This window comes from Protopterus annectens, chromosome 8.part0 (genome assembly GCF_019279795.1).
Source record: "Protopterus annectens isolate FY-2018-M chromosome 8.part0, PAN1.0, whole genome shotgun sequence".
NCBI lineage: Eukaryota > Metazoa > Chordata > Ceratodontiformes > Protopteridae > Protopterus > Protopterus annectens.
The window spans coordinates 1,795,838,932-1,795,864,366 of NC_056741.1; the positions used below are offsets into that span (position 1 = coordinate 1,795,838,932).

Consider the following 25,435-nt stretch of genomic DNA (forward strand, 5'->3'; position numbering starts at 1 on the left):
TTCTGAATGTACAGAAAACAAAGAAATGCAGGATTTATTGCATGCAGCTGAACAAGTTGGAAAGCATACTTTGCAATGTGGTTTTAATTCTCTAGAGGCCTCCTGCATGGCCGCTGTTAAGGGTTCTGTCATTAGAAGGCATGCTTGGTTAAAGGAACAAAATCTGCCTGATCATGTCAAAGCAAAATTATTAGGTGCTCCATTACAGCATGATACCCTGTTTGGTGTTAAGGCAGAAGAGGTGTTAAAGAAACTGGAGGACAAAGCTAAATCTATGCAAACGGTCAAGGAGTTCTTACAGGTACAGCCTCCTAGGTTTAGCAGACACTGACCTACAAAGAATTGGTCCTTTCCAGTGTCAGACAGACCTCAAAGGGGGAGATCCCAGCCACAAGGTTCGTACAGGTCTAAACAATGGGGTGCGTCTACCTCCAAAAGCGGAGAGGACAAATCACAACCATACAGGAAACATCCCAATGACTTCCCCCTGCCTGCACCAAGCACTTATCTTCTGCAGCACCTTTAGGGGGGGAAAACTAGCACTTTTTTCTCGAAATTGGCACATTATTACACAGGACAAATGGGTTCTAGACATAGTGTCACAAGGCTACAAGTTTCACTTCCATACCCTGCCAAGGACAAACAGTTGGCCAGACCTGCCAAAAAATCAGTGAGCCAGAGGCTCAGAAACAAGTTGCATCTCTCATGCCCATGGGGGCTATTCAACAAGTGCCACAGCAAGAGCAGAGACAAGGATTTTACTCGACTGTTCTTGGTACCCAGAAAAGACAAAGCATGGAGACCAATTCTGGACCTGTCTATTCTGAACACTTACCTGGATATACCCAAATTCAAGATGTTGACCTTGCAGCAGCTTCTGCCCATGCTGGGCAGCAAGGCTTGGCTCGTGACTTTAGACCTAAAAGAGACATACCTGCATGTCCCAATCAGACAGTCATGCAGAAGATACCTCAGATTCAAGGCTGGCTCAAAGCATTACCAATTCTCTGCACTGCCCTTTGGCTTATCTACTGCGCCCAGGATCTTCACAAAGTGCCTGGCACCAGTAATTGCTTTCTGCAGACAAAGAGGAATACAAATATATCCTTACTTGGACGACTGCCTCATTCAAGCAGAGAACAAGGACTTTCTACTACAGCATCTGGCATTTGTGAATAAACTTTTAACATGCCTAGGGTACACAGTCAGTAAAAAGAAATCAAAACTAGTACCCTCACAAGAGATAATATTCCTGGGTGCAAGCTTAAATACAACTGCCCAGATGTCTCATCTCACGCCAGACAAACTAAGGCAGCTGACTACCTATTTCAAGGAAATGGCAAAGGCCCAGTTATCTGCAAGAAAAATTCTGCAGGGTTTGGGCTTCATGGCATCCTGCATCCTACTAATTCCATATGCAAGACTGCATATGAGGAAACTTCAATGCCAGTACTGGTATCCAATCTTGAGGAACTTGTCTCCATGCCCAGCCTGGACCTTACCTTAAATACCTCATCCACTGTCCCAACAAAACAATCAGATTCTGCACAGCCAACTCAGGACCCTAAACCTGGCAGCATGGCGAATAATGTAGCCATACAAAGTACACCTCTCAGTAAAGCTGTGATGGATGTCATTTTAGAAGCCAGAAGGCCTAGTACTAGAAAATCCTATGCTGGAAAATGGAAGAGATTTTGTGCTTGGAACCAAGCTCAAGGAACTGATACAGCTGTACCAAATATTCCTCAGATTTTGCAATACTTAACTGAGATGCTGGACAAAGGCCTATCTTTCTCATCAATTAAAATCCATGCCTCTGCCGTTTCGGCTCATTACAGTACAGAGCCACCACTCTTTTCTCATCCTTTATTAAGGCAGTACCTCGGAGGAGCCAAAGATTTAAGGCCTCCAAGAAGAACGCCAACACCTGCATGGGACCTTAATTATGTCTTGGAAAAATTCACCTTTCCTCCTTTTGAGCCAGCTGCTACTGCGGATATAAAGTTCTTATCTTGGAAAACAGCTCTGCTCCTAGTTATAACTTCTGAAAGACGAGTGTCAGAGCTACAGGCTCTCATGGCTGTGTAACCCTTTATAATTTTTTATCTGGACAGGGGGTCTCTGAGGACAGACCCTACATTTATGCCTACGATAGTATCCAGTGTAGCCCTTAACCAAACTATTCATTTGCCAACTTTTTATCCAAATCCACAGAACAGGGGGGGGGGGGGATTCTGCATTCTTTGGACGTACACAGACAACTTAGATTCTACTTGGATAAAACTAAAGTTTTCAGAAAGACAGAACAATTACTACTGGCATATGCTGCAGGATCACAAGGAAAGGCTATCTACAAGCAGACTATTTCAAAGTGGATAGGTCACTGCATTCGTTTCTGCTACTTTCAGCATGGAAAACCTGTGCCTAAGGACATTAGGCCACATTCAACCAGAGCTGTAGCCACTTCTGCAGCCTTTCTCAGGAGAGTACCAACCAAAGACATTTTAGAGGCTGCTACTTGGAGTTCAGTGCATACCTTTACAAAACATTACAATCTGCCACTTTACTCTAAATCCAGGGCAGGCTTTGCCACTGCAGTTCTGCAGGGCCTCATAGCCGCCGCTAATGCTGTTTAGTGCCATCCTCCCATCCATAGCTTTGGGAATCTACCCAAATGTAATGACTGCAACAGTGAAACACGAAGAGCATAGTACAGTTGTGTACACTTACCATAAATGTAGATGTTCGAGTGTATTCACTGTTGCAGTCCAGGTTATCCACCCACCATCCCCCTTATTTTTGCTGGAACTTGTCTTTCCTTCTCTGATCTATATAACCTACATGGTGTATTTGCTTATAGATGAAGGAAAAGTTTATTTTGATGCATGTATGTGCTACTTACATATATTTAGCATACCCTTTTGGGGGCACCTGACATATGGGGCAAGAAAAACTGAAGAAAATGGTGTCTGCTGTATCTTTTATACCCCTGACAACCTGACGTCACGGAAGGGACGACAGCAGCAGACGCAGGACCCAAGACTTTGGAATTCAGGCCAACTGAGGGCAACCTGCTAGCAGGATAACCCAAATGTAATGACTGCAACAGTGAATACACTCTAACATCAACATTTATGATAAGTGTACACAACTGTACTGTGTCTCACTGTTAAAAAAAAATATATAAATTTGGAATTCTACAGAGTACTTCATCCCTACTGTCTGCTGGTTGTACACCCCTGATTTCCCCTTCTGTCCTCATTGTTCAGAATGACTACCTCAGATCTCTGAACTGGTGTACCACCATCATGTGGTCCCCACCAGCCAGTATTTGCTGGTTACAAATAAGGAGGAGTTCTAGCTCTTTTAGCCTGTAGTCATATTCCATCATCTTCATAAAATCACTGTTAAAGTATTCCTCACAAATCTGACTTGTCTGCTAGGATATCCATATTTCTGGACAGTCTAAAATGCTAAGGCTCCATCACTTACTACGTGTCTGCTTTTAGCACAAGAAGACATGCTAGTTTGAGGGATGTTTTCTTGCCCGTAATCTCACTCTTCCAGGCTTCTATCCGTATTGACTGTAGTCAGCCATTATAGCTGGCTTCAATGTAGAGATAGAGACCTGCCTGTTCTCAATTTTGCGAGACCCTTCTGCGTTTCAATAACTCTGCGAGACCCTTCTGCGTCTCAGCAGCTCTTTGAATTTTTGTCTGTTGGGGAAAAAAGGTATGACACACTGCATCAGACTTCTTAACAAGGACTCCCATGTGAATTGCTTATTTTCTGGGGCTGAGCATGATGTAAAACTGTCTTAATTAGCTGGCAGGCTTTTGTGTAAAACTATCCAAAGTAGACCTAGTACTATTAAGACTTGCCTTAAACATTTTTATAAGTTAGCTCATGCTGCCAGGACATTGTCATGTTCCTGTTCATTTGAAAAAGAAACAAATGTCTGATAGGGAGATGCTTGATAGAACTAGACATCCACATATTGCAATTGGTCCGTGACAGACAATTCCGCCGAGTCTTCTTTGTAGCCCTTAAACCATCTGTCTGATGTTCATCGTGCATACAGCTGCAGTCATAACAGATGGGTTCTCCTGTCATCAGGCGGGTCCACGGTCGGGCGAATTCCAAAGTCTAGGTCCGGCGTCGGTTGTCGTCGCTTCTTCCCTGACGTCAGAGCGGCAGGGGTGTAAAGGAACCAGCCGACGCCATTTTCTCCAGTCTTTCTTGCCGCGCGGTGCCCGAAGCAGAAGCAGTTCGCAAGTGCCGGTCGGCCAGCCCCTGAAATTACGAAAATTTTGAAACCGAAGTCTTCTTGAAAGCTGAGTATCCCGTTGGGGAAACTTTTCTTGCCCCAGACCGATGTCAGACAAAGTTAATAATTGTATTAAATGTGGGAAGGAAATACCGCATAAGGATTTCCATTCCCTCTGTATTCCTTGTTTAGGCCCAGACCACAACGTCTCGGTCTGTCGCTTTTGTGCTACATTCAACAAACGCACCGTTAAGCGTTGGGCGGAGTTCGCCCAGCATTATTTTGGCAAAACATTTAACTATATTATGTCGTCTGATACTCAGACTCCAGTATTGTCTAAAAAGCGTAAAGATAAGGACTGACACACGAGGTCCGCGGCCTCTACCGACACCACGCCAAAGCCGACTACACATGGTCCGGTTTTCAGTGAGGCGCCTACGCAGCCCCTGACTACCGACACTTAATTGGCGGTGTCTCCTGTGCCCGAGGTCGCAGGCTCCTCGGCCCACACCCCGACTATAGATACCGACGCCACTCTTGGCATTGAATCTCAAAATGTGGACAGGTCTACCTCCTCTCAAGGTGTCTTCAGACCTTCCTCTTCTTTTTCCATCAAGGCTTTCGCTAAGTCTAAAGGAGCTCTGCATTCTAAGAGACAAGCTACACAGGGCCCATCTCCAGGCCCCATGCCTAAAAAACAGATGCTTAAAATGGCTGAGGATTTAATTACTCTTATAAGGGGTTCTCAACCCCCACCGGACAAAAGGCCCAGAGTGGAGGAAGAATCCCCCTCCTCTGATCAGGGCTCCATTATTTCAGAGCACTCTAATGATCAGGAACATTCTTACTCCCCCTTTGAAGACTCTGATGCAGAGGAGTCCATTCCTTCTGTATCCCCCCCAGAGGATTACTCATTTGGGGAAACTTTGCATACCTTAAGGGAACACTTCCACTGCGAAGGCCAAGATTATTCAGATTCCAAGAAAAGGCTTAGGGAACTTTTCTTGCTACCTCAGCACAGGCCTCTGCCTATACCTCCTGTCTTGGACATCCTAGATGATGTTTACTCGGAGGCCTGCCTTAACCCGGATTCTGTACCTCCAGCCCCAGTCAAGCCTGACAGGTACTACAGGGTTCCTGACTCACACCAATTTCTATATAAAAGCCATGCTGCTGACCCAGAAACCATCTCACAGGGCCCCAAGGGAATTAAGGCCTCCACTGCTAAAAATCCATTACCTTCCGAGAGAGATTCCAGTTCCATAGAAAGGTTGGGAAAAAAGGTTTATACCTCGGCTACCTTAGCCATGAGGGCATTAAACTGTCAGTTCCATATGCTAAAATACCAACAGTTTTTGTTATCACAATTGAAAAGTAAAATGTCACAACCAGACTTGAAGGAGTTGCAGGATTTGATGCATAGTGCAGAACAAGTGGGTAAGCATACCTTACAATGTGGTTTTGATGCTCTAGAGGCCTCATGTAGAGCTGCTGTTACAGGATCAGTCATACGTAGACATGCCTGACTCAAGGAACAAACCTTGCCAGATCATGTCAAAGCAGAATTACTAGATGCCCCTCTACAAAAGGATGTATTATTTGGTGCTAATGCTGAGGAGGTATTAAGGAAAATGGAGGAAAAGGCTAAATCAATGCAAACTGTGAAAGATTTTCTGCAGGTACAACCCCCACGTTTCAGTAGAAATTGGCCTTCCAAAAATTGGTCCTTTCCAGCCATGGACAGACCCCAAAAAGGTAGATACAGGCGCCCGAGGGGCAGAGGACAATCCCAAGGATCGTTTAGAGGCAGACAATGGCAAGCTCATACACAAAGATGTGGTGAGGATAACTCGCAACCATTTAGAAAGCAAGCCCAATGACTTTCCCCTTTGCATGCCAAGCAAGACTCAAATGGCAGCACCCTTAGGTGGAAAACTGGCATTATTTTCAAAAAATTGGCATATTGTCACAAAAGAGAAATGGTTCCTGGACATTATAAACAGAGGCTACAGATTCCATTTTCACACCCTTCCAAAAATGAGAGGCATGCCAAACCTGCCACACAATCAAAGGGCAGAGGCACAAAGGTAAATTACAGGTCTTAAAGACATGAAAGCTATTCAAGAGGTACCTACGCACGAACAAGGTCAAGGTTTTTATTCCAGACTATTCCTGGTACCAAGGAAGGGAAAAGATTGGAGACCTATTTTAGACCTATCCATCCTAAACACATTTCTACTCGTACCAAAATTCAAGATGCTCACTCTAGAGCAGCTTCTTCCCATGCTGGGCAAGGAGTCTTGGCTGGTAACATTGGACCTCAAGGAGGCATACCTGCATGTCCCAATCAGACAAAATTGCAGAAGATACCTCAGATTTCTTGCAGGTTCAACCCATTATCAATTCTCTGCATTGCTCTTTGGCTTGTCTACTGCGTCCAGAGTATTCACGAAATGCCTGGCATCAGTAATTGCCTACTGCAGACTTCAAGGGATACAAATATACCCCCTATTTGGACGACTGCTTGATCCAAGCGGACAGCAAGCACATTCTTCTGAAACATCTGGCTTATGTAATAATGTTGTTGAACTCTCTGGGATGCACAGTCAACAAAAAGAAATCAAGACTAATACCCTCTCGGAAAATAATTTTCCTGGGTACCAACTTGGACACAAACACCCAGATGGGCCTACCTCATGCCAGAGAAGCAGGGGCAACTAACTCAATACTTCAGAGCACTAGCAAATTGCACCAGGCTGACTGCAAGGAAAATCCTGCAGGCTCTGGGATTCATGGCATCTTGCATCTTACTAATCCCATGTGCAAAGCTGCATATGAGGAAACTTCAGTGGTACCTGAAAAACCTATGGTCTCAACACAGCCATAGTTTGGAAACAATAATACGACTAATTCCATGTCTACAAAAGGAATTTCTGTGGTGGGCTCAAGCATGCCAAACAAACACAGGTCTTCCATTCAGCAAGCCTCAAGCAAATCGTCATCACAGCAGACGCCTCGGACTACGCCTGGGGGGCGCACATGACAGATCGGTGCATTCAGGGCAAATGGTCCCAAAAAGAAAAGCACGTTCACATCAATCAAAAGGAAATGCTAGCAGTAAAACATGCCATTATGGCTTTCAAAGACCTTCTGCAACCAGGTCAACTATTGATGAGGACAGACAACACCACAGTAATGTGGTACATAAACAAGCAGGGAGAAACCCATTCATACCCCCTATGCAGGCTGGCCATGTCACTTTGGAACATGGCTCTGGAATTACAAATCGAACTTCAAGCACAGTACTTGCCAGGCAAGGAAAACACGCTGGCAGACAACCTAAGCAGAAAAATGACAGATCCACATGAATGGAAGTTGCATCCTCAAGTTTTTACATAGATAATACAAGCATGGGGAAGGCCAGACATAGATCTCTTTGCCTCCCACAAAAATCACCAATTGACAAAATTGTGCTCAAGGACTTTTCATCCACAGGCCTGGAGAGTGGACGCTCTCTCTTTCAGTTGGACAACAATGACAGATGTCCTTCAAGGATGCAACTGCAGTCCTCACATACGGGTTGGCCTGCCTCAGGCAGCCCTTCGGTCGGCCGGATTCCAAAGTCTGAATCCGGCGTCGCCTGATGTCGCCCTTTCCCCGACGTCAGAGCGCCTGGGGTATAAAAGCGTCAGCCAACGCCATCTTCAGTCTTTCTTGCCGCGTGGCGCCCGAAGCAGAAGCAGTTTGCAAGTGCCGGTCGGCCAGCTCCTGTGTTTTCAGCTACTGAAGTCTTCAAAAAAGCTAAGTACCCCGTTGGGGACCTTTTCTTGCCTCAGCCGATGTCAGATAAAACTGAAAAAGTTAATAATTGTTTAACTTGTGGGAAACAAATACCTCATAAGGATTTCCACTCTTACTGCTTACCCTGCCTAGGCCCAGAACACAATGTCTCGGCCTGTGCAGCCTGTGCTTCTTTCAATAGACGCACTCTTAGGCGTCGGTCAGAGTTTGCACAAGATTATTTTGGGGAAGATTTCTGTTATATCATGCCGTCGGAGCTTCCGGCAGCACATTTACCTAAAAAACGGAAGGATAAGGACTGATTCCCGCGGTCTCGGCCGACACCACGCCTAGGCCTACCGCGAGTGTCTCGGTCTCTTCTGAACCGGTTTCACAACCGCTACAGACCGACGACACCGCCCCACCGGCTACTTCGGTACCGGAGGCCAGCTCGGTACCGGTTTCTGTTCTCCCCTCTGAGACCGTAGCCCAGGATTTTTCTGGCACCATTTCTGTGGATAAGACTACTCCAGCACGTGGGGCTGCGAGGCCTCCAGTGTCTATGTCCATTAAGGCCTACACACGTGCTAAGGCTGCCAAACAGGTTAAGTCTCTCCCTCCAAGATCTGTTTCTCTGGGATCCACTTCTGATTCTCAAATTTTAAGTTTAGCTGAGGGACCTTATTTGTTTAATTAGGGGTTCTCAGCCACATCCAGATAGAGGCTCTCAGCCACCTTCTGTCAAGAGGCCTAGGGTAGAGCAGGTAGATCCCCAGTCCTCCGATGAGGCCTCAGGTGATTCTGCACATTCAGACTACCAGGAGGAGGCCTTCCCGGCGTACGAGGATTCTGATGCGAAGGAATCCATTCCCTCTGCTTCTCCTCCTGAGGAGTTTTCCTTTGGGGAAATGCTTCATAGCATGAGGGATCACTTCAAATGGCAAGGCCAAGAATACTCAGGTTCTAGGAAAAGGTTAAGGGAATTTTTAAAGCTACCTCAGCATAGACCCTTAGCTATTCCTCCAGTTTTAAATGGTTTTAGATGATGTGTACCTAGAATCTAGTGTTTCCCCTGACTCTCTCCCCCCTGCTCCTGTCAAGCCAGACAGGTACTACAGGGTCCCAGACACACATCAATTTCTGTACAAGGGCCATACTGCTGACCCTGAAACTATTTCTCAGGGGCCTAAAGGGGTTTCCTCCACTACTGCTAAGAATCCACTTCCTTCGGAAAGAGACTCTTGGGCTTTAGAAAGGTGGGGCAAGAAAGTATATTCATCTTCCACCCTTTCTATGCAAGCATTAAATTGTCAATTTCATATGATTCAGTATGAGGAATACATGTTGGATGACTTGCAAAAGAAATTGGCTTCCCCTGAACCATTAGATAGAAAGGGGTTACAGGAATTGGTTCATAATACTCAGCAGGTTAGCAACCATTTCCCTCAGTGTGGATATGATGCATTGGAAGCTTCATGTAGAGCAGCAATGACAGGTGTGGTTATACGCAGGCATACTTGGTTAAAGGAACAAACATTGCCAGACCATGTGAAAATTAAGCTTTTGGACGCACCACTAGAGAAACATAATCTATTTGGTGCTACCGCACAAGAGGTTTTAAAGAAAATAGAGGAAAAGGCAAAATCAGTGCAAACAGTCAAAGATTTCCTCCATGTACAGCCTCCAACATTCAGCAGGAATTGGCCTTCTAAGCATTGGTCCTTTCCAGACACAGACAAATTTCAGAGGCAAAAACAGACGTGGCAGAGGTAGAGGGCAAACTCGAGGCTCCTACAGAGGACGTCAGTGGCAGCCTCCGAACCAGAGGGGTGGGGCAGGACCTTCCACTGCTCCACAGGGACAGTCTCAATGACTTGACTTTGACTCCGCCATCCAGGGCTCAATTAGAAGCACCTTTGGGCGGAAAATTATTTTTATTCTCACAAAATTGGCACAATATTACAAAGGACAAATGGATACTGGACATAATAGACAAAGGATACAGATTCCATTTTCATACACTACCAACAAGACATGGCAGGCCAAACCTGCCACCAAATCAAAGGGCAGAGGCACTCAAGCAAATAGCAAACCTACTTCAAATAAGAGCAATAGAGAAGGTTCCTTCTGCAGAACAAGGCCAAGGATTTTATTCAAGACTGTTCCTTGTTCCAAGAAAAGAAAACCAATGGAGACCCATTCTGGACTTGTCCGCACTGAATACTTACCTTATTGTGCCAAAATTCAAAATGCTGACTTTACATCAACTCCTTCCCATGCTGGGCAAGGGGTCTTGGCTGGTAACTCTGGACCTCAAGGAGGCATACCTGCATGTCCCAATCAGACAAAGTTGCAGAAGATACCTCAGATTTCTTGCAGGCTCAGAGCATTGTCAGTTCTCAGCATTGCCCTTTGGCTTATCTACTGCGCCAGAAGTGTTCACGAAATGCCTGGCATCAGTAATTGCACATTGCAGACTTCAGGGGATACAAATATACCCTTAACTGGACGACTGCCTTATACAAGCGGACAGCCAACAAGCCTTGTTAAAAAACTTGGACTATGTCATTCACCTACTGCAGGCCTTGGGATACACAGTCAATATTCAGAAATCAAGTCTTGTACCATCCCAACAAATACCTTTCCTGGGTGCCACACTGGACACAAACACCCAGATGGCGTTTCTGACAAAAGAAAAACAAAAACAATTACCAGAATACTTCAGAAAATTAGCAACACACACCCAGATGACTGCAAGGAAAATCCTGCAGGCCCTGGGTTTCATGGCATCTTGCATTCTTATGATTCCTCACGCAAGGCTGCATATGAGGAAACTACAATGGTATCTAAAAAGTCTATGGTCTCAACACAGCCACAGCCTGGAAGCATTGATCCCACTCATTCCATGCCTTCAAAAGGAATTTCTGTGGTGGGCTCAAGCATGCCAGATAAACAAAAGTCTGCCTTTCAGCAAGCCTCATACAAGTCAAACCATAACAACAGACGCCTCAGACCATGGATGGGGGGGGCGCACATGGAGGGCAGATGCATTCAAGGACAATGGACACAAAAAGAAAAGCACCTGCACATCAAGCAAAAAGAAATGCTGGCAGTGATACATGCAATCAAGGCCTTCGAAAAGTTCATGCATCTGGGCCATCTACTGATAAGGACAGACAATACCACAGTTATGTGGTACTTAAACAAGCAAGGAGGTACCCATTCCTACCCTCTTTGCAGACTGGCAATGAATCTCTGGGATATTTCCCTACAATTGAAAATAGAGCTACAATCCCAGTTTGTATCAGGGAAGGACAATGTTCTGGCGGACAGCCTAAGCAGAAACATCATGGATCCACACGAATGGATGTTGCATCCAGACATTTTATTACAAGTAACTCAAGCATGGGGAAGGCCGGACATAGATCTTTTTGCCTCCCACCTCAATCACCATCTGAAAAAGTTTTGCACAAGGACATACCATCCTCAAGCATGGAAGGTGGACGCTCTCTCCTTCAGTTGGAACTCTCTAACACTATATGCCTTCCCACCTCTTCCTTTGATGACCAAGGTGTTACTAAAGATCAAGACAGAGCAACCGAAAGTCATACTGATAACTCTAGACTGGCCAAGACAACACTGGTACCCACTGCTACGGAGCTTGACACACACCAATCCGTGGCTCCTTCCTCAAAGGCCACTTCTTCTGACACAGCACAATTACAGGACACTACACCCCAGCTTGAAAACATTGAAGCTGACAGCTTGGAAGATTCCATGACTATTCCTCAGGAAACACTTTCCAAATGGGTAAAAGATATCATCCTGGAGGCGCGCAGACCTTCCACTAGAAAAACATACTCAGCAAAATGGAAGAGATTTCTTATCTGGAACAGCAAAAAGGGTCAAGACCCATCAGTGATGAGCATTCCACAGATCCTAGAATATTTGGCTGAAATGCTCCACAATGGCCTTTCATATTTTTCCATAAAAATACATGCCTTAGCAATATCTGCCAAATATAACACTGATCCGCCTGTATTTTCTCACCCATTGCTGAGACAGTTTCTAAGAGGTATAAAGAACATCAACCCTCCAAGGAAACCACCAGTGCCTGCATGGGACCTCAACTTCATGCTGGAAAAATTAACTCTTCCTCCCTTTGAACCAGCAGCATCTTCAGAGTTGAAATTTCTGTCTTGGAAGACAGCTTTCCTTCTGGCAGTAACCTCCGCAAGAAGAGTCTCTGAGCTACAGGCCCTTATGGCAATACAACCATTTCTCATTTTTCATCAGGACAGAGTTTCTTTGAGAACCAATCCATCATTCATGCCAAAGGTGGTATCCAGGGTGTCCCTGAATCAAGCTATTCACCTGCCTACCTTCTTTCCCAATCCTCAAAATAAAGGAGAGAGACTTCTGCACACCTTGGACATACACAGACAGTTGCGCTACTACTTGGACAGAACAAAGTCTTTCAGAAAATCTGACCAGCTTTTTGTAGCTTGCGCTGCTGGATTGCAGGGAAAAGCAATTTCCAAACAGACAATTTCTAAATGGATTGGAATTTGCATTCGGTTCTGCTACTCTTTTCATGGAAAAACTGTGCCAGCTGACATCAGGCCACATTCCACCAGAGCTACAGCCACCTCCACAGCCTTTTTAAGAGGAGTGGCAACAAAGGACATTTTAGAAGCTGCTACATGGAGCTCCATGCATACATTTTCCAAACATTACAACCTGCCTTTATATTCCAGATCCAGAGCAGGGTTTGCTTCTGCAGTCCTGCAGGGCATTTTAGCTACACCATCTTTGTCTTAGTGCCTACCACCCCCAGGTTGGCTATGGTATTCAACCCATATGTGAGGACTGCAGTTGCATCCTTGAAGGACATAGTACAGTTTTGTACCTACCATAAATGTAGATGTCCGATAGGTATGCAACTGCAGTCAGGTTTTCCCTCCCACCTACCCCTCTGTGGTATTCTTTTGGGTTTCTACCCCTCATTTTAGCTACCTGGGGTAATCTTTTATGGTGTATTTGTTTTTATGTTGTTGTGCTTGTCTGGAATTTTTTCTCTGTTTTCAAAATTTAGCCTTCCTTAGAGGGCACCTGGCATCTGGGGCAAGAAACACTGAAGAAGATGACATCAGCTGACGCTTTTATACCCCAGGCACTCTGACGTCGGGGAAAGGGCGACATCAGCCAACGCCGGACCCAGACTTTGGAATCCGGCCGACCGAAGGGCTGCCTGAGGCAGGACAAACCCGTATGTGAGGACTGCAGTTGCATACCTATCGGACATCTACATTTATGGTAGGTACAAAACTGTACTTTTATGCCTTTCCGCCTCTTCCTCTGCTGCCCAGTTCTATTAAAAGTTCTATTAAAAACCAGAGCAGACAGACCAAAGATGATTCTCATTGCTCCAGACTGGCCACGACAGCACTGGTACCCACTCCTGAGGAGCCTGACGTTTTCCCCACCATGGACCCTACCTCTAATGCCTCTTCTTCTGACTCAGCACAGCTTCAAAACTCTTCACAGTCAGCTGAAAACACTCATTCTGGCCGCATGGAAGATTCCTTAACATCACAACAGACCCTAATCTCCAAGGAGGTGCAGGATGTCATTTTGGAGGCCAGAAGGCCATCTACTAGAAAAGCTTACTCCGCAAAATGGAAATGGTTTTGTGCCTGGAATGAGAAAAAGGGCCAGAATCCTGGAAAAACTGAATTTACCTCAAATATTTACAGTATCTAGCTGAGCTGCTAAGCAGTGGACTTTCATTTTCCTCCATCAAAATCCATGCCTCAGCCATTTCTGCAGAATACAACACTGATCCACCTTTATTCTCTCACCCCCTCTTAAGACAGTTCCTCAGAGGGGCTAAGAAAATAAAACCCCCAAGGAAACAACCAATACCTGCTTGGGACCTCAATTTCATCCTAGAAAAGCTGACCTTGCCTCCTTTTGAGCCAGCTGCCTCAACAGATTTGCAATATTTGTCCTGGAAAACAGCTTTCCTTCTGGCTATCACCTCAGCTCGCAGGGTATCGGAACTACAAGCCCTCATGGCTGTGCAACCTTTTATCATCTTCCATCAGGACAGAGTTTCCTTACGAACCAACCCGTTTTTTATGCCAAAGGTGGTATCCAGGGTAGCTTTGAATCAGGCTATCCACTTACCTACCTTTTACCCCAATCCTCAAAACAAAGGGGAAAGACTACTACATTCCTTGGACATCCACAGACAGCTGCGTTATTGTTTGGACAGAACAAAGCCTTTCAGAAAAACAGAACGGCTCTTTGTGTCCTATGGAAGCCAATTTCCAAACAGACAATCTCAAAATGGATAGCCCACTGCATACGCTTTTGTTGTTCTTTTCATGGTAAAACTACCTGCAGGCATCAGATCTCACTCCACAAGGGCCACAGCTACCTCTGCAGCTTTCCTCAGAGGAGTTCCTACCAAAGATATTTTGGAAGCAGCCACTTGGAGTTCTGTGCATACCTTCTCTAAGCACTACCACCTACCATCATACTCCAAAACTAGAGCAGGCTTTGCCACTGCAGTCTTGCAGGGCATCCTGGCTCCTCCTAGTTCCACCTAGTGCCTACCACCCCTTTCTTAGCTTTGGGATTCTTCCCATCTGTTATGACTGCAGCTGTATGCACGACGAACATAGTACAGTTTTGTACCTACCATAAATGTAGATGTTCGAGTGCTAATACAGCTGCAGTCCAGGTTTCCTTCCCTCCTCCCCCTCTTGGGACAGGCCTATTGGCTAACACCTCCTCATACAACCTGATTGGGGTATTCATTTATGGTGTATTTGCTTGCAACTGCTGTATTTTGATTATATTGCATTGCTTTATTATATAAATTTATGTATTGCCTTCCTTCTGGGGACACCTGACATCTGGGGCAAGAAAAACTGAAGAAAATGGCGTCGGCTGGTTCTTTTATACCCCTGTCGCACTGACGTCAGGGAAGAAGCGATGACAACCGACGCCGGACCTAGACTTTGGAATTCGGCCGACCGAGGACCCGCCTGACGGCAGGAGAACCCATCTGTTATGACTGCAGCTGTATTAGCACTCTAACTTCTACATTTATGGTCAGTACAAAACTGTACTTTCTTTGTGGTGATAAAGCAATGGACAAAAATCTCTCAAGCTAGCCACCATTGTTTATTGTGTGTATGAATGTCTTAACTGTAACTTGGCACACACTTCTGTAAGGGGTAAATCTCTCAGCCATTTCTCCTTGTTTGCCACCAGATTCTTCCTTCTCTTTTAGGTCATTTTCTTGAATGATTGCTTACAGGTGGCAAACTGCATGGGATTTGTTAATTTAGAAAAGTTCCCTTAAGCCTCCTTTGAATTGGAGCCTAGCTCTTCCCTTAAATTCTTAACATAGAAGACATATTTTGTTAATATCGTTAATGTCTGCTAGAAGAGTTTGAGAGTTGTGGGCTATTATATATTCAACTTTTCGTTGTTTTCTATAAGAACAGGGTGAGACTGGGAATTGTCCCCACCTTTATGCCAAAGGTAGCTTCTGAATTACTCTTCAGCAAACATTACAGCACCCTACATTCTATAGCTATGCTATTTCCAGGTGGGTCTTTTTCTTTAATTCTGTTACTCCAGTCATGGCAGGGATCTCCCAGAAATGTTACTACCAGGGCAGTTGCTATCTCAGGAGCATTTTTGAAAGGTTTGGACACGATCTGTCCTAGAAGCAAGTACTTGGTCCTGTGTTCACACACTTACCAAACATTCTATATTAGGTGTTTTGTCTTGAACCAGAATTGGATTTGCCAAGGGTGTTCTGCAGGGAATTCGGAGTCGCAGCTTACTTCCCTCAACTCCTACTACTTGAGCTGGGGAATTGTCCCTTTTGTGATCCATTTCTGAAGAGCACTGATGGGCTTTTCATAAGATCACTGATGCGTAGACAACTTGCTATAATGGCGAATTTTCACGTAAATCACTTTTGCAGTACACATACCCCCCTCCTATCTCCATTGGTAGTCACTTTCTCTGGCTGGGCAGGGTACCCTTTTCCCTCTATTTCTTGCCTATATTCCATTACAGTACTTGACTTAGAGGTGTTGGTGTTGGCCACCTTAGGGGCAAGAAAGATCTTGAGTTTTTGGTACATCTGTACATCATCTTATAGTATTACTTTGGTCATGCCACAGATGTATGTATGGCATGCATGGAAGGAACCCGAGTTTTGTAGAGTTCATGGACTTGCTGACATACTAATTGATAAATGCTGTGTGTGAGAAATAGCACAACATTGATCAGTTTGAATATCTGTCATTATGGTAATTTGGCTACATAACTGTACATGCTCTTCTATTCATCTGTTGCAGTATTCTTAACATGAGGGAGATCTTCACTGCAGGCAACCTGACGTAGGCCAGTATACATACGTTTTTCACTAGTGTATGATGAGTGGTACGTTACATGTAGGCTGCTGTTGTACATCTGCCAAAAGTGACACATGCATGCATCTACCTCGGAACTTCTCTGCTGCCAATCCGTACGCTACTTTGAACATCAGTCTGCTTGCTGAGCTGTTTGCACTTTTCTGCGAATTCTCAGATAAGTGACCTGTTGGAGAAATCTTGTTTCTTTTACTACTGTTTAGTGGTAGGGTTCATGTCATCCAAAAATTCAAATGCCAGTGTGGAAGACAAATTCCACATAAAGGTAGCCATCTTCAGTGTCTGCTCTGTCTAGGGCCTACCTACGATCACAAATCCTGTCCCGTTTGCCAGGTCTTTGTACCCAAGATGATTAGAAGTAGGTTTTCCTCCTTAGCCATTTACTTTGTAAACTAATGTTTAAAGTTGTTAGCCTAAGTGAGATGGAGGAATCCTTGGGACCTGAGATTGAATCAGTCGCTAAGCAGAAGGCCAAAAAGCCAGGGCCTGGAACTGCTGCTTTGCCTCTTTATAGGTCTCCTGAGGCAGATGAGAGCCTGGAGATATGACCAGGTTCTGGTTATGGTTCGCAGGCCAGGCTCCGATATTCTTCGTGTTTCACTGTTGCACTCATGACATTTGGGTTATCTGCTTCCAGTAGTAGCCCTCAGTCGGCCTGATTATCAAAGTCTTGGGTCTTGCATCGGTTGCTGTCTCATCTTCCGTGACGTCAGGTAGTCAGGGGTATAAGTGCTAGGAATTCTTGCCTATCAAAATGGGCTAAATTGCTTATGCATTGACAATGATCTTCATCCTAAGGCAGTCTGAATTAGGTTCACATTTACTGGGCTATTGATCTGCAAGGATCTTAAGAAGCCTAGCCTAACATTCCCATGGTCATTTTTAGCTCTTATTTTTGTGTGTTTGCAGAATGACATGTTGGGACGTAATTGTTGCCCCTATTCAAGAAAAACAAGGGTACTAAACAGGGTTGAATTTCTGGTTTCACATCTATTAAAGATGTCTTTAGAAGGACTTGCATGTGCATGTCATGCAATTCATTTTGCTGTCCCTGGGCTTTCTTTTGGCATTGTTTGGCATCTTCATTAGGCTAGAGTAGTTTCAAAAGTTCGTACTTGGCACCCCTCCTTGGGACCTCAACTTGTAATTGAGAAATTGACCCCCCACACACACACACACACACGCACACATACACACGCACACATACACGCGCACACACATACAGAGTTAATTGAGCACAGCTGTCAAATGTTTTTCCTGGAGAGCAATTTTTCATAGAAAATGAAGGATCCTCAGCATTGCATACCTTAATGTTTAAGGAAACTACATGGTGGTATTTAATCAGCACTATGTCCATGATGGTCTTAAAAATGGGTCTATATTATAACAAAAGATCAGATGATCGAACGTTGTTATATCGACCCCTAAAATGGAAAAACTCAAAACAGCGAACAAGCAGAATGACTACCCCCCCCCCCCACCACCACCACCACCACTAAATGAAGTGGGCACTCTACTTAAATATACCAACTCTGAGACTGCACTACAGTGAAGGAACCGGCACAACCCGGACGGCTAGCCCAGAAATTTCTTTCCCTGGGAAAAAATTCTCTGTTCTGGCCGTTCGCTATTTTGCCGGTTCGACATTTAGTGTTCGAACTAACAGCATTCGATCATTTGATCGTTCACTAAATTAAAGTAGACCCCTTAAAAATGGCTTTGAGCAAAAGTATTAAGCTGACAGTTTTCTGACCAGTCTCAAAGATGTTGGATGAGTGATTGAGAACCAAAGAATTGAACACCAGCAGCTTTTTGACATAACTCCAAGAAAGACAGTTCTCCCAACAATCCCTACCCAAGTGTCTCCCTTTGTTTTGATTTTTACACCCAACATGGCAAAGCCTTGCATGGGTAGATTGTCATTCCATTATGATGGCAGCAGCCTCCAGTTTCTTCAGGATGTGACAGCAGAAAGCATTTGTGAACCAGCCAGCTGGACTTCATCTGCATTCTTTCATTGTTAAAAACTGGAAGTCACGGCTAGCAACGGATTTAGAGTTGACACTAGAGTACTGCATTCCAGGAATGTTTCTGAACTCTAGGTATTTGACCAGGGATTAATTTTATTTTTCAGAAAAACTTTCAAGTATGAGTGGAACTGTAGCAGTGATCCTTTAGAAGAGCATAGCATAGTTGTGTAAACATGCCTACCATAACTGCAGATGTTTATTTAGATTGCTGCTGTAGTCATTTCACCACTAGATCTCCCCATGTTTCCAACCAAAACTGTAGAGCTCACTATCCTTCCCCCTTTCTGTAGTGTATGCGATAAGCTTGGTATCCAATTGTGCCAGTATAAGACTGCTGTCAACTTGCACCATTTATGAGTTTTCTTGCCCATACACTATAACAATGGCCCTAGATGAGGTTTTAGGTCAAGGTAAGACAAGTGTACAGCCTAGGAGAGGCAGCAGATGCTACTGTTTTGGCGATAATATAGCTCTCTCTCATCCTTCTCTACCAACCAGAGAAGAACACATGCAAGGCCTTAAGAACTTGGAGAAAGGGGAGGGAAGGAAAAATAGGGTATGCACCGCACCGTATGCATACCCACCCCATCCCAATTGTCTAAGGATGTTGGCCAAGCAGAAAGGATGGTGGATGGGAGATTGTACTGCAAGTTTGATGTATTTGAACATCTGTTATGGTACGCTACCTACTGAAGTGTATTGTTTCAATTACAGTTTAGTACCCCTTACTGTTAGTGACCATTCTCAGAGCTTTATGGTGCATAGCTGGTGGAGTGAGAAAAGTTACTAAAGTTGAGCTTAACCTGCAGAATTGCCTTATCAAAGCCCACTACAGCCATAAGATGAATGTCAAGCCTGTAATGCTTGGAATTTGAGATCCAGGTAGCAGCTTGCAGAATAGCAATTGTTTGCTTTTACAAATGAGCCTCAATTGGGCCAAATGAGTTGAGCTGTTTTCCAGTCATTGTTGTATGGCTTACAAAACTGGAGCAGTTTGTGGCTTTTTAGTTCTTTTTTTGCCATGCAAGACTGTTAGGCTGGTTTGGTCCCAACAGAATAATATCGCTGTCAGTTGTATTGTATTGAATATTTTTTCTGTATTTGGTCTGTTGAAATTTGGATTTGAGGTAAAGATGATGTTCATTCTCATTGCTGCATTAGCCTGGGGGGTTGTATCCTGCCAAGTATTCAGCAACTAGCCAGCTTCCATCCTCTGTTTTGCATTGAACAGAAGTGATTCGCTTTGCAATTTATGATTGGCTTGTATGCCGGTATAAGAGCCAATCAAAAATCGCAAAGCGGAGGCTGTTTCGCCAGGATTTTAACAGGCAGTGCAGGACTCTGGATTGGGCTGCTGATCCTGGGACAGTCCCGCTCAAATAGTTACGTCTGGCAACCCTGAGTAGAACAGTGTTCTTCAAAATGCAAGGTAGTAGATTGCTTGTGTAGTTTCTAATAGTACAGTAACCATTTTTTGCAATAGTGTATGCTGAAATTTTCAGGATAGTAAATTAACTTTTGTACAGCAGTGCTGATTTTTGTGACACTGATACATTTCAGCACTGCTGTGGTAACTGTTAAATTCTTAAGTGCTAATGAGTTATGGGTAAGGAATCAAATTTCTAACATGCACACAAAAAGTTCAAATTACTAAAATAAAGTAAGTAGTGTTTTGCCTCATGCTGATATAGTTACTGAGTAGGAAGAATGGTAATAGTTTGTTAGCTGGCTTTAGATTATATTAGTAGTATAAGTGGTAGTAGGTAGAAGGCTTGGTAGATCATTGAGGGGTAACAGTGTTGCATTTAGAAATGCATAAAACTAAGGTGCTGCTTGCAGAATGAAACTGATCTGTCTGAAACAGGAAGTTGAGTAAGGAGTCAAGTGCATCTGAAAAGTGCAGGATTGTGTTTACTGCTGCCTAGTGTTCAGTGAATGTTGCTGGCTGATAGAATAGTGAAACTTGTAGTGTTATCCAACTCTTGACATTGTTTTGCGAACTCCTGGTATCCATTCAGAGATGGCTTATGTAAATGTGACTAGAAAATGAAAACGTTTTAGACTCTGTTAGCCTCTTAACTGTGACATGGTTTAATGAAATTTTGCTTTTGAAGCAAGTTTTTTGATGTGTTTCTAGGTTTTTCGACCTCCAAATCCCTGGACAATGGCAATCATGAATGTATTAGCAGAATTACATCTGGAAAATGATTTAAAGGTAAGTTTTAATTGTGTCTAGTCTGTACAGTTTAAAAGTGCTTTAACTTATTTTAAGCCACTTGTTTTCACTGCTCATTTCAGTGTCATTATGTAGAGAATATTTATTGCCTTGGTAAAACTTCATGGGAGCCTCGCGGTCTTCAGAACTTTTGAGTGATTAGAAATTTTGATGTTTCCTGTTTTGTGATACGATATAGGGTGGGAAAGTATTCCCTTACACATAACGTAGATAATACTTATGTCAGGATGTGAAGTATCCTTTTCCAAAGAGGTTGAGTGACAAGTGTGTATGGTTATTTTATACCGGAGAACAAGGCAGTACAAAAATACCCAAATTGAGTACATTTACCCAAGAAAGCACAAGTGCCTTCCAGCTGCACAAGTCCCCTGCTTGCTTTCTTGCTGACTATGCGTGCTTTTATAGCATGGTGTCATGAGAATCCCAGATAGGAGCTTGATCTTAGTTGTGTGAACCAGAGTTTTAGGAAACTTGATAGCATTGTTTTTTATGATATTGCTTCATGAAACTGGTATTGCACATTTATTCACACACCAGTGTCTAAGTGATGTCTTTCCTTTTGTTTCATACCTTAGAAGTAGCAGCTTTAAATGCTATTACCTGTACAAATTTGGATTGTATCCTAAATAACCTTGACATGAATGCAAGCGATAGTTTTTTTTTAATAAAACCTTGATTAATGCATCATCATGAGTCTTCCCTTAAGATTTAAGTATGTTGGGCATTTGCAGATAAACTTCCTTGTTGAAATTCTTAAGGAAAAAAATGTTACAATACATTTCTTTCAAGAATCAGTTAAGAAAGAGAAGTAAAACTGCAAAGTCAAGGCATTTTATTTGGCAGCAAGCTGAGTTTATAAGATGAGCATAAAGCCTTTTATAGTTAACTACTTTTGCAGGACAACCCCCCTCATACAATGGGGGATTCAAACAATTCAGCCAGCAGTGAATGAGCAAACACAACAAGAGTGTGCACTCCACACCTTGTTTGCAGTATTTTTTATGCTGGTTATTCTGACCGCACATAAAACAACACGAGTCCTCTCCACTAACTCACTGCCAGGCTTTTCCAGTTGTAAGAGAAACTCCCCCCTAAATCAGAAGTATTGATGATACACATGACAAAGCTCAGGCCTTCCTCCTCCTGTCTACTTTATGCCTCCCCCATCTTTTCACATCTACAGTCAACCCTTTTGGCCAAACTCTGTCAATCATACGTGTCCCCCAGTACCTGATTTACTCCCAGCTGCAAGTGACTCATACTCTACTCTTAAATCCCTTAAACCCCTTCCTTGTCTTGTTCTATCCTCACTAATATCACAGTATACCCCTCCCAGAACTCTCCACAACTCTGACCAGCTCATTCTGGTCACCCGTAAACCAAACAAAAACATTGGTAAACTTCTTTACAAATATAGTATTCCCCATGCATGAAACAAACTCCCCCTTAATATCCAAATCATTTCTAATATAAATCTCTTTAAATACAAACTTAAAACTTTTCTCCTGAATGTCAGCACATGTCACTGCAATGATCCCACTTAAATCCCACCATACCACTGTACTACCTCTCACACATTTAACACCCACCTATTAAAAGTGTCCTATTTCATTGGCATCTATCTCTCTCTGTTGATGGGGGGAAAAATTCTGACTTTTGTACTGTAATGTTCCACACTTTATTGTAATGTTTATGTAAACTTCATTTTCGGGAATTTTGTAAATGTCAAATGTTCTCATATAAAGTTATTGTATTGTTTCCATACAACTTCATTGTCAGTTGATTTTCTTTATGTAACTTTGTAATAACTTTCTGGAGCTTGTCTCCACTGAAAACGGGCCACTGGCTCAGTTGGACTAAACCTGGTTAACAAATGACAAAAAAAACCTTACTAAAGGGAGTGAGGTTTACAGTCAGTGATGTTTGACCTTTCTCATAGTGCAGTAGGCAGTTATGCAACTGACAGACCACCATACCACCCCCATAATTAGTGTCTGTGTGTTACTGGTATAGCGCATGTCATACTGCAAGGTTTTAGTGTAGTTTTGTTTGGAAGGACACTGGTGATTTATACAACCTACTAAACAAGACCTCTGTAGTGTAGTAAAGCCAGCCTTTTGTTAAGTTCAAAAACACTGGTTATTTGGGCTGAGGGAGTATCACACCCCCCCCCCCACCACCACCACCACCACCACCACCACAGCCACCACCACCAGTATGTAGCATAGCTTTGTAGACAGCCATGCACATCCTGTTTAAGAAATGTCTTTCTTCAGACATTGTCCTCACTGTGTCAACAGGCCTCGGTGATCCCAATCTTTAAAGAAAGATCCACAGATAGTCTGTGAACTAAATATGTATGATAGTTTTCTGCAGGATTATGGGAATAATACAGATAGAAATGCTTTTGAAGGGTATGGGCAATTTTAACAACTGCACCATACAAGTGTGGTTTTGTAAACGGATAATACCCTTTAAATGTCATCTTGTCTAAAGTTTTGGCTGTGCTGGATGAAGGTGTAGTCAGTGCTGAATGGATTTGCTTTCTGTTTTTTTCAAAGATTTGACACCTTCCCACATAAAATGGATGCTAGACTGTCCATTAATACTGAAGTGATATGGATTATCATTCTGATTTTTGGAAGAACTAAAGTGGGATGAAGGTGGATATGCAATTCAGAGTAGTTAAGGTAACCAGAAAGGTTTCATAGGACTTTTCAGCATCTTCCCTCAAGTTTCAGTCAATGCCAGCAGAATTTGTTTTTGGCTGCAAACTTCATAATTTGTCTTTTGTCCTAGCAGTTCAGTATTTTTATCACCTGCTATGGTCAAATATTCACCTTTGGGAGCTGCACAGTTCTTTGTAGAGATTCTCTAATGCATACATGACATTAGTGTTCACCCTCCGTTGTCTTCTGTGCCTACTAGGATTTTGGTTTCTTTAGGAAAGAGCCAGCAGTTGTCTCATGTCTGCATAGTAGATGGCTGGAGATTCTCATATTAGTGTTATGCATTCTGTTCTGTAACTGTCATTGCTTAAAATATTGATGGTCACATAGTATCATGCCAGAATTTTTAAGGTGTTTAGTTGGTCTGTGTTCCCCTACATTTTTTCTTTGACCGAAAATTGAAAATATAAGTGGATCATATAAACATAGAATGAAATAAACTTGTCTTCTCCCCCTGAATAAGTCAGCACGTGCCCTTAGAGTAAGCAGTTTACTGATGCACCCAGTGCTTTTGTAAAGGCCTGCATAAAATGTCTTGTATTTGTTTAAAGTTTAACAAGATTATTAAGTGAAGCCTTTTAAAGATGCTTTCCAGTTTAACTGAAAAGTACTTTATTTTTTGAATATGAAGAAACTATGTTCTGGCATAAGAAATTACAAATATGGTACAGTACCCTAAAACAGAAGAGCAAAGATCTGAAAAGCTTCAGAAGACAAGTCAAAAGGGTAAATACAGGTTTGTTTGTGTCTTTTGGCTTTTCCCGGTTAGGGGTCGCCACAGCGGAACTCCGGTCCGCTAATGATTGACAGTTGATTTTTACGTACCGGCTTGCCAGGCCTGACGCACAACCTTCAACGAAGGTATGCCCATTCACGCATGTCTCCACTCAGAAGACGCTCTAGCTGAGAATCGAACTGGACAGCGTCTTACTCTGAGGCGACAACGCTACCGCAGCACCACCACCACGGGTCAAAAGGGTAAATAAAGGTAGTAAAAAAAGGGTAAATACAGGTACTAGTAAAAAAATAAAAATAAAAAACTCTTTGGACAGAGAAGAATCTTAACTGCTCTCAAAATGGGATATGAAAGTTATTTGTAGAAGTACTTTGCTCCATAGTCAGTACATTTATTTTTAGCCATCCAGAATAATTGTACAAGCCTATGATATGGCATGAGCTGAATGTGTATGGGTGTGGTAAAACTAGAAATATCTAGCAGGTTCTTGTGTCATCTTCTCCAGTAACTGAAGACAAACTCTTTGATTCTTATGAATTGGGGCTAGTGTGTTTGGTGACTGTCATTAAATATGTAGCTCCAACAGTATGTTTTCAGGTGGTAGTTAAGGCTGACTGTTAAAGGCTCTTAACTGTTTGTCATCCTACTTCAATGGCTTGGATATGAACCTTGGTTCCTGTAACTTGATCGGTTCCTCCCTTAGCAGCAGCCAGATTAGTTACCTCAAGGCAACTGTCTTTACTCTTGCTACCTTTTGACTCAACTGTTGATAGGTGATTGTACTATGACCGTCTCTTGATCTGATGTGTCTGCTGATAGGTCTGTGGTCAGACTTCAGGATCTGCAACTCGGGCCCCTCCCCTTACCAGTAATTCTTTCCTATCCCTAACATTATACCTTGTATGTTGTTTGCCACTTGTAAAATTTGGACATGATTCATGGTTCAGGCTAGTGCGATTGTTGGTGTTTAGATGGACTCTAATACTTTGACTATTTTTTTTCTTGTGGTCAGTCTACATTTTTACTGTGTATTCTTTTTCCCCTCATTTTCTGTTATTTAAACAAAAGAATCTCATCTAGGCCTTTTGCCTGCTGCTGCTTTACTAGTTTTTATCTAGTGTCCCTTGGTCCCATTAATTTTGTCCTAGTTCATAGGTTCATAGGTTCATAGGTTCATACTAGGCTATCTGCCCAA

General features: G+C 43.3%; 1 protein-coding gene across 1 annotated transcript in view; it reads left to right on the forward strand.

The window, feature by feature from the left end:
* CNOT1 (CCR4-NOT transcription complex subunit 1) overlaps positions 1 to 25,435 on the forward strand; it is a 4,219,019-nt gene that overhangs the window by 2,641,083 nt on the left and 1,552,501 nt on the right. Inside the window, exon 27 of the mRNA XM_044079520.1 lies at positions 20,677 to 20,754. Coding sequence (XP_043935455.1) covers positions 20,677 to 20,754 — 78 coding nt within the window. The remainder of the gene's footprint in view (positions 1 to 20,676; positions 20,755 to 25,435) is intronic.